The 13,619-nt window shown below is 40.3% G+C and overlaps 1 protein-coding gene across 1 annotated transcript in view; it reads right to left on the bottom strand.

Moving 5' to 3' along the window:
• The window catches only part of ARMH3 (armadillo like helical domain containing 3), a gene marked incomplete at its 5' end in the record, with an annotated part of 115,525 nt that overhangs the window by 55,674 nt on the left and 46,232 nt on the right, over nucleotides 1-13,619 (bottom strand). Inside the window, one exon of the mRNA XM_029085207.1 lies at nucleotides 11,543-11,618. Coding sequence (XP_028941040.1) covers nucleotides 11,543-11,618 — 76 coding nt within the window. The remainder of the gene's footprint in view (nucleotides 1-11,542; nucleotides 11,619-13,619) is intronic.

Genomic DNA, 13,619 nt, shown 5'->3' with positions numbered 1-13,619 from the left:
TAAGTTCACAGACAGCAGACAGTATCAGGCACCTGCAGCAACACATACTGTGAGATTTTACCCTTTACTGATCTTTCAGAGAAAGAAAATAGATGCCAAGCACTACAAGCTCCCACTGATTTAAGTAACTGCTCTACTCAGCATTGTTACCCGTTGGACCCAGACTTAATACATAGCATAGTGCACTCAAAGAAAACAAGCTTTCTTACTTCCTTTAACATTTGACCATGCAGTGAAGACACTGCTCTCTCAAATCAGATAGAGTAGGTTGGAAAGGATCTTTGGAGGTTATGTGGTCCAACTTTAGACTCAGCATAGGGCCAGTTAGGCCAGTTTGCTCACAGCTTTGTCCAGGTAACATATGAGTAACTCCAAGGATGGAGATTACACAACCTCCTTGAGCAATCTGTTCCAGTACTGGATCACTCACATCAAGAAGAATTTGGGAAGAACCTCCTTTACTACAATCTGACTTATTTTATGGCCAAACTTAAGATCTTAGAGCCGTCTTGTTTTGTGACTCTTCATTTCTGGCAGAAGTTTAAGTCACCAAACAATGATGAAAAGTAGGTGCTACCCAGTGAGAATTGCACAGCTTGCTCCTTCAACAAGGCTCAAGATGTCACCCATAGGCTAGCCTCAAAGCAACCACAGCTCTCAAATGCTAATGAATAAAGGAATCAAAAACAACATATGGCAGACCTATTGCTTTCTGAAGAAGGAAATCTCTGCCTCAGTCAGGCTCATCTCAAATGTCCATAAAAAGTTAATGTCAGCCTCAGATTCCAAAGCAAACAGTGTTGCCAAATTATAAGGAGGACATTAAGTATTTATTTAGAAAGTATAAGTAAAAGCAATTGGCCTTTGTTCATGTACGCTGCCCTGTTAAGTCTTCTGAGACACCCCATGAAGGACATTTATATAAAGTGTATCATATTCACATCCGTCTGTCAGCAGCAAGAGCTTTACATTAATTATCAAAACACACAACCTTCTGGAAGAAGGATCCATCCAAAGTGTGGGCAACATCACAACTTTGTTTAGAATAAAAGGCATTTATCCTGCCCACAAAGCAATTACCAGCTACATTTCCTATAGTGGACAGAAGCATTTTTTCACAGTTCCCAAAGCCGTCACTGAAATTCAGTATTCTAAAGTTTGAAATCATCTTTCCCTTGGCCACAAAGGTTGCATTACCTCCCATCCCACACAGACTCAAAAAACTTTCCATCATTCAGCTCATGAAAAGAAAAATGTCACTGTAATTAACACACAAAGTGATGACCTAATTAATCACTAAAGCAACATTAAAAAAGCTTTTGGGCTTTCTAAGTCTTCTAGCAAAATCAGGCAAAAGGACTGCCAGGGAGCTTTTAAGGTCATTCTACTTTTGTCCACCCTTAAAATAAGACACATTTGAAAGCATGTTTTTATAGTCTATCAAACAGGAGTCCACTGTAGCAAGACGTCTTTAACACATCAACAATCTCCAACTCAAGACTCCCTCCCGAGTAGCATCCAAGCTGGTGCTTTCTGGGTTCATGACAGTATTGTCCCAAGTCCAGTACCCAACCTGAACCTTGAGGCAAGGGTTATGTTGATATTTCTCTTAACAGCAAGACCAGTTTGCAAAAACTACCCTGCACTATACCAGCAAGAGAATATGTGCTTAGAGTCCTACAGAGGGTCACATCAGTGACCACTGATGACAGTGGACATAAAACTTAAAAAACACTTTGCAGCATATTAGCCAAAAACTGCTGTTTTAGCCAATGCTGCTAAGAGACTGTCCTGTTGCCCCTAATCCCGAGCTGCTTGTATGCACACCCTCAGCAGGGCTGGCTCAACAACTCACATCTCTGTGTGCAATGAACCAGGCTCCAGAACTGACCCAGGCTAAAACACATTGGTTTGGGTTTTGTGTTGGTTTTTGGTTTTTTTCCTGCCTAGACCATTTTATCCTGGGTCAGGTCCCCAGTTCTCCTCCTTTACATGCAGCTGCACAATACAGGCTGCTCCCTCCAGAAGAGATGGCAGGAACGAATGGGAGGTGAATCCTCCTGTTCAGCAATACTGTCAGTTTGTACCTGCTCCAAATGATCACAGAAGCACAGGCTGAGGAAGTACACTGGGGCAGTTTTGCCAGAGTAATATCCTTCAACTAAACCCTTAACAGCATGAGATACCAGAACCTGATATCCGTCACAGATGAATTCTTCATGAGATCACTGCTACCTTAATCTGGTTGGCTTTGATAGCTGAGAAGCAGCCAAGCACATGGGCATTTCTGATGGCCAAACTGTTATGGTTAGCATGCCTTGAGACAGGCAACAGAAATCTGGCCTCAAAGCTAAGGGAGAAATTGCTACCTCAGAAGCATTACGCCATCATTTTCTGAATTATCCTTCTAGCTACAAGTTAGAAAAAGATTTTAAAGAATAAAAAAGGTATTAACAAAAGGTTGCATTTTGGCATTCCTAAACAGCGGATTTCTCCCAAATACCCAATTTAATTCAGACCTCCTGAACCTCTGATGTTTCTTACAGTCTCTAACTGGACACAGAGATATTAAGAGTCCAAAATATGAAAATATTTTGGAAAAAACAAAACAAAACCCATTACTTACTTAAGCTCCCTTTTTTCCCCTCCAGGCAGCATTTTACTTTTACCTTAGTCTTGGCTATACCAACCAGTGTTTACTGGTGGTTGTGAAGCTAGCCCCTGCGCTGGCGGGGTGAGACAACTTTCTCTGCCTTCAGTGGGAAAAGCTCCTAAAAAAACAAGCATTTTAACTTTGAAAGCTAGGATGCGTATTTCTTTTAATGAACAAAGTGTTACAAACAAGATACTCTCCTCTCACAGTTCCCTGGGAACTGAGCTCCAGATTCTGGTGCAATCTTCAAACAGACTGCAGTTCTGTAGTCATGCTAACGATGTATTACCCTTCCTTTCAGTTCAAGATAAAGTAGGTACTTCATTACCTTAATGAGCAGATGTACTTAATGAGCAGCTACTTTGTCAATGTAGTCCTAAAGGAAGAATTAAGAGAATAGAGCATTTACATTTCTAGAGCAAAACCAAATTTAGGCCCCCCACTAGTATAAGATAATAAGAAATACATGTTACTGGATTTTGAAAAGCTTTTTTTTTTTTTTTTTTTTGTAAGTACACATCCCACAGCCCAGACTTTCAGAGGGAATAATAATTCTGGCTGCTGCTGTGAGTAACAGATTTCTTTTAAACAGAAAGAGAAAAAACAGCATTATACTACATCATTTTTCAAGGGATAAAGGTGTTATTTAAGCTCATGATGATTTTTACATTGTTTGGGTTACGAAGAAAGCTGCTTAATGTTCTTTTTCCATTAAAGCAAATCTTGAAAGCTAGATTTGAAACCAGTGGAGAACAGAGTCCCTTATATTTACCCAAAGAATAAGAACAGCATGGGCAAAGTTTCGACAAGCTATAAACAGCTGGCTCAAACTGTGCTTCAATCATGTTCCAGTAGGGCCAGTTCTTGGGGCCAAGAGAATCTAGTTGCAGAGGCTATTCATGTCTTGCTTCCTGGCTGCATTAGAGCTACCAACAAAGATGTCAACTGTAAGGTTGAAATCTATCAATTAGGAACTGAACTCAGGGCAGCTACAGTACCAGAGAAATAAAGATTGTCCTTGCAACCATGATGAAAGAATACAACTACTCAAAGCGAGAAACTAGCAGACCTTTTTTGGATTTTGTGCTGCAACAAAAATCCTGAGATGTTTACAAGACTGCATCCTAGCTTTGCAGCACATGCTTTAATGTATTCCTGAGCTCATACATAACTTGCCTTATAAGTGCCCAGCAAGGCAATTCAAGAACAAAATATCTGCAAACGAGTCAGAAAAACAACTTCTGAAATAAACCAAAACTCCAGATGCTAACATATATTCTCCACTATTTTTATGTATCTACAGAGAAAGGTATTTGGCAAGCAAAACAAAAAAGACTGTCTTGCCTAGTGCCACACTTCTTCAGACTCAAGCAGTGCAAAGTCACATAAATCAAACAGGAGACCACAATCACACTGAGATCGAGCTTCTCTACTGACTGTTCTCCCAAAGCTCCAGACCCCGAATTCACTAGCACAAAAGCAGAAACCATGTGCCAAACATTAGATTTCCAAAGTTGAATACGCAGCTTTCAATAAAAACTTGGTAGCAGCTTAACTAACTTCATCTTGTAAGCCCACAACCTGCACAAATCCAGTAAATGAGATCCAGAGACATGAATTCCTCTTTTCACAGGGCAGTTGCAGAGTAGATGAAATCTGGGTTGCAATACCTCAGTAATGGGTGTAACATTTCTCAGCAAACTCTGCTAAGTAGCCTGCAGATCCTGGCTAACCTTCGAAAATGTTCAGAACTCAAGGAAGAAATGTTTCTAACAAAATGGTCAAAGGAAGACAAAGGTTCACAAGTGGGTCAGCTCTGCAGTGAGGTGTTCACCCTATGAGAACGACAGCAAGTGAACTTTGGAAGAGACTGCCAAAGAGCAGCTGTGCTGCAGAAGAGTTTCCTTTCTGCCCAGCAAGCAACTTTCCCTTGAACCAATGCCTCACCTCTACAGCAATCCTTACAGAGCAGCTGAAATGCAGAAGTGGATCCTTTTGCAACTTCCCTCTTTAAAAGGCCAAGCTGTTGACTTCATGACATTTGGAAAGGAGATGAAAGTGGCCAATACCTTGCTGATATTGGAAAGAAGCTAAGAAAGTCTGTTAAGCAAGGTTGTTATCCTGGGAATATATCACTTTAAGTTCATCCCCACTCCAATCTAAAAAGCATTGCTTACTATGAGGATTCAATTTTAGAGGGAAAGTGATGCCTGCTGCATGGCTTTCAAGTGCATTGAAGAGAGCAAGTCGTGGTATGTTATCTCAGAGGCGTTTCTTTGCCATACACAAACAGCACTGCTCAAAATCAGCATCAGCTCTAGAAACTCTAAATCACCACAAAAAAAAAATCCAAAGAAATTAAGCTTCCCAAATACCCACTGGAAAACAAAAGTTAATTAAAGAAAATAGGCTTGACATTGTCAGAGTCTATTTCAGTCACTGCTGCCTGGGAAGGAGAGTTACTGGCAGAAAGAAGGAAGGTGATCTGGGATGCACCTGACTTGCTGAACCACGCTGCTGTGTTAGTGGAACTGGTCCATACAATGCCACTCAACTAACAGATTTGCTCTCTGGATTTGGGCCAGTGGCGGCAGAGACAACATTTAATTAAGCTGCTGCATGAATGAGAAAGAATGAAGGAAAATTATAGCAGAATGAAATTGGCTACAGCTCTGTAAGAGAAACACACCAAGATGAATCAGCTAGTAAATAAAGAGCAATAACTGAAAAATAACACCGCTGTCTCAAGAAGAAATCAGATAACATAAAAGAAATTAAATGCTGAAGTTACACAACTAGAGAAAAACCCTAAACATTAATAAAAATACTGGAAGCATGGGTACAGTGCCATGAAAAGACGAAACAATGCACCCTGATACAGGAGTGGCTCTTTCTTTCTTTTTAATTCTTCTGTTATTACGCTGCTGGTCACAATGGCCTGGAAGTGAGGTCTTTCCCTTTCCTTCCACCTGCTGCCTCTGTTTAGGTGCCACTAATGCCAGAATCTGTTCAAAATCTGTTGCTCTTAGCAAATGAACTTTCCATACCAAAATATTGTAAGGTCAAGTGAAAAACAAGCAGTGGTAGCAGATGAACTCTGAGTAAACAAGTTCTGCTATAACCTCTGTGGTACTTCAGGGACCTGTTCTGCTGTGCCAGAGTCTCTGTGTAACTAAATAAAGCACACAAGAAACACATGAAATGCCAACAAGGGTCTACTAACTTTGCTCCTTCAATGGCAAGTGAAGTGATCGTAGGTCACTAGAACAGACCTAGAACCAAACCAGAATCTTCCTCTAGAAACCACTTACTTTCAGTTGTTCAGCACCATATTTCTTTCAGGCTACCACCTGAAAAATGTGATGAACTAATTCTTCAAATAGTTTACATGCATAAAGCTTGCAAGTTTTCTTACAGCATTATTAGTAACAACTTGACCCTTAATCTTGGCAAAATTATGTTAGGGTTTTAAAATATCAATAAAATACATTTATGAGTTTCTCTCTGGGTTTTATAACATAAAAAATAAAAATGTTGACTGTCTTGTACTGGCCTGTGGTCTAAGCTCAGTCAGACTGATTAGCAGTGACAGCATGTCAGAGGTCATTACCATTAACACACCTCAGTGAACAATTCAATTGAGTTGTTACTCCATGAATCAGTAGCCCTCACGAGTAGGTTTAAGGATCGATAGGGAACAAACTCCAGGTCACACCGGGCTAACCTGCATGCCTGAGCATCCTCTGCTGCTCAGTGCTGGCCAGCCCGAGCCGAGCAGTTCTGCACGGTCCATCAGTCCCGGGGGTCATATATGCACCCAGCGCAACACCGCTGCTAGCAGCTACTGCTGACAGGAGTAACAGCTGAGCACCCTTAGCCAGCGCTCTTGGCTCATCTTGGAGAAGCTGGAAACAAGCAAGCGTCTCGTTTTTTCAGCTTGGAAAATACGGCTTTAGATTAGCCCATTGTCAAAGGCAAGATGTTTGCGTGTGTGGTTTACATATATATATGTATATACATGCATGTATACGTACTTATATACACACACAGATGTCCACATATCCATATGGATACACACATTCATATATGCGCATATACATATAGAATACACACAGATATCTATATTTGAGATATATGTATATGCACATAGATTTTCTTGACCATTTCTTTTCATAACCAGGCTTTACGTTTGCCCTCCCTTTTTCATTCTCTGACTCATATTGGCAAGAAGCACGTGTATGTGGCCATTAGGTCTGTACAGAGAGGGAAGGAGGAAAGTGAGTGTGTGTGTATATATAAATATATATTTTTTACACAGTCTCAGATGACTGTAATCCAGAGGCCTTCACTCCATACAGAAGCACTTATCTATGAGCAGGTCCCCTTTCACGTATCCTGCATAAATGCTACAGCCATCCATCACAACATGACTAGGTCAGCAGCACTTAGCTCTTCTCTCCCCATGAACAGATGCTAAATTCCTTCCTATAAAACAGAACAATGTTGAAGGTACTATGTGGACTGCTTGCAGCTGCTCATTTTCTAACAAATACCTGATTGGAGCCTCCTCCTCTGTCAAGGTTTTCACTAAGTGCAGTTCTATGGAGTGCTGGTAATTTAACACTAGCTATAGCTTCAGAGCAGGGGTGCCAGGTACCCTACAACAACCAACCACAGCCAAACTCAATTCTCTTTCACTTAAGTAAAATTGTAAATGTTCCTTCAGAGTGCTCCTGCCCAGACTGGTAGCATGCATAACCATTTTATACACATCCATGCGATGCTTTAAGTGTTTCTCCCAAATGCCCAATCTCTCCTTTACGACCCTATAAAAGCAGCCTTGGGAGAAGCAGCACCTCCTGTACAAGGAAAGAGTACCACACAGCGTGGCTCATGTGGAACTAAAGTAGCTGCAAGACAGGAGTGAATGAAAGCACCCAAGCAAGCACTGCAGTGTATGCTACAATGGCACATAAAACACCTAAAAAAAAAATTCTATCACCTAGTTCCAAACTACAAACTTACTTTCTCCTTGTTAAAAGTCTTTCAGAAAAATAGAATTGCTTTAAAAATTATGATTGGACTGAATTTCAGACAATGGGGAAATTCATTCTATTAATCATTGCGTTATTCTATTTATTCACCTTGAAAAAATCCTGATCAGGAGAAAGTCTATTAAAAGAATACAGGGATTCAGCTGCCACCTTTCTCACTGAGTAAGCAATCAGAAGATGCCCCTTTGAACCCAGTGTTAATAAAATTCTCATTAAATGCAAACCTGCACAGTGTTACCTTAAAGAGCCTCATTAGCTTAAAAAAAAATTGTCTCAAAATGTGCTTATTTTCTCATAGGTGAGAAGGTGAGTTTTCAAACCACTAACTGCTACAGCTTCTTATTTCAGCCCCATCAGTGCTGCAGCTATATCTTGCAGTCCATCATGTCTCAATTATTTATGTAAACCACAGAGACAAATCCACAGATAGAAGTTATAATCACTATTATGGGATAGGACAGCAATAGGGATCACTCATTCCAGTATGATATGTAAGATTTCAGCTAGATAAGGCTATTATTATTCTGTCTTCTTCAAATTTTCATTTTCTTTAGGTTGGACAGAAATTACAAATCATCTATAAAAAGGAGAGGTATGGAGAGAAGGTAGGAATAGCCCCCCTGCCGCTTAGTACTCAAAAAGAACATTCATGACTGCTAAACACTGGAGTAAGGACTAGAAAAATCAGATAATTGGCAACAACAAAACTCAACCAGACTGCCTAGTGGGTCCAACTAAGTACAGTTAATACCATAATAGGATACACAAAGAGGGATCTCTCTCTGAAGCTGAGTTTAAACAAGAACGTGTCAAAGATTCTCTAGGTATTACTCATCCTGACTCTGCATTAAAGCAATTAATCAGATGACCTCGCCAACCCAGCAGTGTGAGTACAAGCAGGACTGTTCTACGTGTCTCCCCAACAGTCACTCCTGTAACACAAATGCATTGCAGCCTTGAAAAGTTGTAAACAACTCACCATTCCTCTCCTGGCAGAAAGTACAAGGTTGTACACTAGGATTTAAGACGTGTTAAAGACCACCACACACATGCACACACAGATGTTTTTACATTTGTAATCTTTCCCATCAAAAGGACAAGGAAATGACAATTTTCACCGATTTATTTTTAAATAGCTGTTGTAATGAGACGAAGATATAAACCAAAGTGTGACTTTGCACTGCACTATTACATCAAAAAGCAGAAAATCATTGCTCATAAAAACTTTTCAGAACGATGGAACAAGCTGAGGGAAAAATCCAATGTGAAGTGGATTTCTCTAAACTCATTCTCTTCATGGCAAAGACATTCAAATAAGAAACAGTACATTAAGACCACTCTAAGGGGAAACCAAAAAGGGCATAAACAAACAGGCAACCCAGACAATGGGGAACTAAGCCAGGTTCAAACCAACATGTTCTTATCAATATATAAAATAATCACATCTTATGATACATTGTTCATTAACATACTGTGTTTCTCTAATAAAGCCATCAGCCTGAGAGCCTTAAACAGTTTATTCTTCTCCAGCATCCTCTCACCCTTTTCTCTTTGTTGATTTGGGCTTGCAACACCTCCATGACTCTCTGCAACACAGAGCCACAAGTGTGTGTGCAGAAGGCTCTAGTTTGCACTCCTGGTCCAACATCAGAAGAAAGCATATGGCCCCAGTATTAAGTCCTCCTACAGACACTGCCACAGAAGTGGGGCAGCCAACAGACAAGGACAAAATGGTCTTTCTAAACAGACTGAAGAAAACTTCAGACCTTGGAAGGCTCAAGGCATTCCTCGAAGAATTATCCTCTTGTCCTTCTGCTGCATGATCTGCAACTTTCAAACACTTAAATTCAGTTTTTAGGCCAAAACAGAGTATTACATTATCACAGGCCCTTAACTTCAGCCATTTTCCCTGTACAGAGATGAGGTTTTTTGGAACTTTCTAAAACATATTCTTGCAAAACAAAGGCACCTAGTCCTAGCCACTACTTTGAAACATCACACTGTCAATCATCTTCACAAAAGCACAGTACCTTTGGATTTCTCCAGCTTCCAACAATCGGCTGTTCTGATATCTATTAAGTTAAAGAACCCTTCAAATGTTTTTTTACCATGAGAAGAAAACAAACCGGTTGAAGAAATACCTGCCCCCCCACAAATTTTTTTTTTTTTTTTTTTTTTTTTTGAGAGAGAGAGAGAGAGAGAGAATGAGGGAGAGAGATAAATCAAACAGACTAACTTCTCCAAATTCTAATCTCTTTCCAAGCCTTCAATCGCCTCTAATTTAGACATTTTCTAATTTCACTGAATGAAAAACAGTAATTCATAAAAACTTCTAAGGCTAGTAAAATGCCACATGAAAAATCAAGACATGAGCAGCTGGATGGAGCAGGGGAAAGCTACCAAAAGCCTAGAGGAGAAATGTGTCAGAGGCTTCGCTAGTTCCGGACAGGACCATGCACTGAACATGTCTGACACAGGCTGCCCACGGAGGGGTACCACAGTGCCAATTTTTTGGTTGTATCTTGTCTCAGTTGCATGTTGATCTTTACAAAAGCAGCTGTTAAGCTAACAGGAAATGAGCCAATGCAAAATCTTGGTTGCACAAACCAGAGGTGAGCACAAACCCTGTGTGATCACTTTTTTTATCTTTTCCCCAGTTTAGACTTCTTTCCCTGGGTACACAGAGAATTCCCAGGGCAGACGCTTTGTGTCAGGTTAAATGACATTAATTTGCCAACAGCTATCGGTTCTGTTGTTTTACTCCAAGTGCATTATTTGCCCACAAGTGTTCATTTATGTCTGTTTACAAAAAATAAAAATGAGGATAGTAGCAAAATAAATCTTCTGGAACCATACGTGATGTTATTAAGCTTACAGACTTACTCAGGGAACCTTTAAGGTGGTTTATAGACACATAAGATGTATATTGGCTTGAAAGAAGCCCTCAGAGAGTTTGTCCTACACAATCTCTTTTGTAGTGAGGAAAATTACAAGTACTAAAAATGGAGCAGTACTGAGCTACTTGGGGTTGCATAGACACCAAGTGTCTGGGGTGACCATGGAAGTGATGGACAGATATTTTTTCAGTATAAATAATTACATCTTTTATGGTTTGTTTACAAGCCAGAGATAAACAGTAAATTCCCTCTCTCAACATTCTTCCATTTTCCAATCAATCAGATCCATGAGCCTCTTGCCTAGTACCCAGCTTGGTCAGTACTAGCTGCTTCAGAAGCCAGGAAAATAAATTTTTGCTGTCATGAAGGAATACAGCACAAAAGCACTCCTAGATATTCCTTCACCTTACAAGTAGAACATGATTTTTGCCCTTGAACATGAGGAAGAGGTTTAAGAGAATACTGAAATGTCCTTAAATAATGAGTTTTAAACACATACAAAAATCTTGCAATGTTAGAGAGACCTCAGATCTGCTTATTACAGCTGGCTTATAGTCCCCTTCATAGCTTCACAGAATTGCAATAGAATCACGCAATAGAAATCCATTAAGGTCCACAGTTGCTCTGCCAACACAGCATTTTCCCTACTGTGTAACTTCTCCCAAGAATACTGTGAGGATTAATTCATTACAACTTGTGCCATGCTTTGAAAGCTCTCAGTCTACAGAAGAGCAGAGAGAATTATTAGAGAGCGGACAATCAAACCCTGGTGATCCTCTCTTTATCCCAGTGGGCCTGTTTAGAACAGCAATTTAGCCCAACAAAGAGAACAACTTCAAAATCAAATTCTACACAACAAATGCAAAAGTGCCACAATAAGAATGCAGTCACACAGGACACAAGAATCTTTAAAATGGTTATTAACTTCTACTTCTTACCTAATATTGACTAATGCATGGGTCACCTTGCTTGCAGGCTCTTTCCATTGACCAGCATTGGTAGACAGCCTTAGAACTAAAAGGAAAAGACAATTAACAGTGCTGGCATAGAACTAGCAATTTTCTAATCCAAAACATAAAAAAAAAAAAAAAAAATCTGCTTTGGTGAGATGGCAGTCCAGGAACCACATCAAAATAAAGGTCATCTTTGAGACGATCTGTGATCCGAGGCAGAAGTTCCCCCCAAAACCCATCCACAAAATGTAAGGAACATAGAGGAGGTAAGCAGAACAAATAATGTCTGGGAGAGACAAGAAGCTGAGGGGATAGAAGAGCCTAGGTCCTCCTAACTGGTTTAGTCACCACGTGTTAAAGTTCATTTCGCCCAGAAACAGGGCCATGTCCTAGGTCTATGATACCTTTTATTCCACACATCACTGCTCTCCTCCGGCTCCTATTTATGCAAGGTTCCACCTCAGCTGAACTACATCCTCCAATTTAAATCCACCCCAGCAGCGATAGATTCTTTACCTCCCCATTTATTTGGAATTACAGAGAGGAATTACACACCAGACTAGGGAAAAAACACTCCCTGAAAGAACAAGGGGGGTGTTCTGTTGCACAGATGGTCTCTGACAGACTTGGGAGCATATCTGAAAACATTCTGCAACAGGAAGAACTTCTAGGGAATCCAATTCTTTTCTGCCAGAGTACCAAAAATATTTATTTAGGTCAGAATCTGTAGTGTTTCTGCACATCTGCACATCTCTTGGTAAATACCAAAACAATAGCAGACCCTGCAGCAAATGTTTGGATTAATTTCCATACTGCCTGAATAGAAGGGAATTTTCTGTTAATTTTTATATACAGGGTTTTCTGGAGGTTACATTCCACAAGAAAGAGTAACTTTCGACTTAGAAATGAAGGAGTAGCACATCACCCAAATTTACAATCACCTAGAAACACGAATACTACAAGCAAATCTATAAGCCCAGTGGCTGCATACTCATGCCTATTATTGCATGAGAGAAGCTTTCAGTCCTACAGATCTGGATAAAATTCACACAAGAAAAATAAATAAATAAAACCCAAGGCAATTAGATTCCATCTCAACTCCCAATGCAGAAAGTTTCAACCACTTTAACAGGAAAACTAAATGTTAAGAGTAGTTTTCTCATCTGTGCTAACAAATGTCCCAAGGCTAGGGGACAGAAAGGTGACTGTAGGCCCAGTGAGAGGGACTGACAAGCAAAGGGAAGTTGTCAGGACACCTGACTAAACTGTGGCTTTCATCAACTTCAGACAGTGCTACCTCCTCACTTCCTAGTGCTACCATTACATGTCAACTTTAGAAAAAGGATGTCAGCTCTGAGTAACATTATTTTGTCAAACAATAGGTACTGTACTTGAATATCTGAAGTCATGTATTCAGAGAATGTTTCCATTCAGGCATCTACAACGTTAATTCAAAGGGGTTGCTCTGTATAGCAGGATGGAAAACATTCGTGTGACAAATGAATTGTTTCAACAGGTCAGATGTGCCTATTGCAGCCCAACTGAGTAAGAATTTGAGTGCGTTGTTCTTCCATTCCACTTTCCTTCAGCTTCCACAGGGGATCGGTTTGAAAAATTACTGGCTAGTAAAATCTCATCTTACTAGCTGCAATTCTGGGGAGTAAGAAATAGGTTAGCAAAAAAACCTTATGTGCTCACAGGGCATAAAAATGGCCAAGTGATCCCCCATATAATGGATGAAAACTGTAGGAAGTTTGTACAAAAGGGCAGTTCACTTTTGCTTGCAATTGCAGGGAGTACTCGGTTACTTTTATTTAGGTGAGGACGGTTCTCTCCCATGTCAGAAGAGTGCTATGGCAAACTGTCTGTCTCCCACTGCCCTTTAACTCCCTTTATAAGCTTACACTAACTCCTGTTGTTCACTAGGTAATCATGATGAGAAGGGAGCAGGAGATGAAGGGAAGAAAGGTCCTTCTACAACAGAGCAAACAAAGAACACAGCTACATTCTTTTCTTCACAGCTTCAAGCATGCAGGCACTACACCAGTGCTGCTGCAGCTAC

Source organism: Antrostomus carolinensis, unplaced genomic scaffold (assembly GCF_000700745.2).
Source record: "Antrostomus carolinensis isolate BGI_N321 unplaced genomic scaffold, ASM70074v2 scaffold23185, whole genome shotgun sequence".
Lineage (NCBI taxonomy): Eukaryota > Metazoa > Chordata > Aves > Caprimulgiformes > Caprimulgidae > Antrostomus > Antrostomus carolinensis.
Note: the sequence above shows the minus strand (reverse complement) of the source record. Positions and strands in the feature narration are given on the sequence as shown.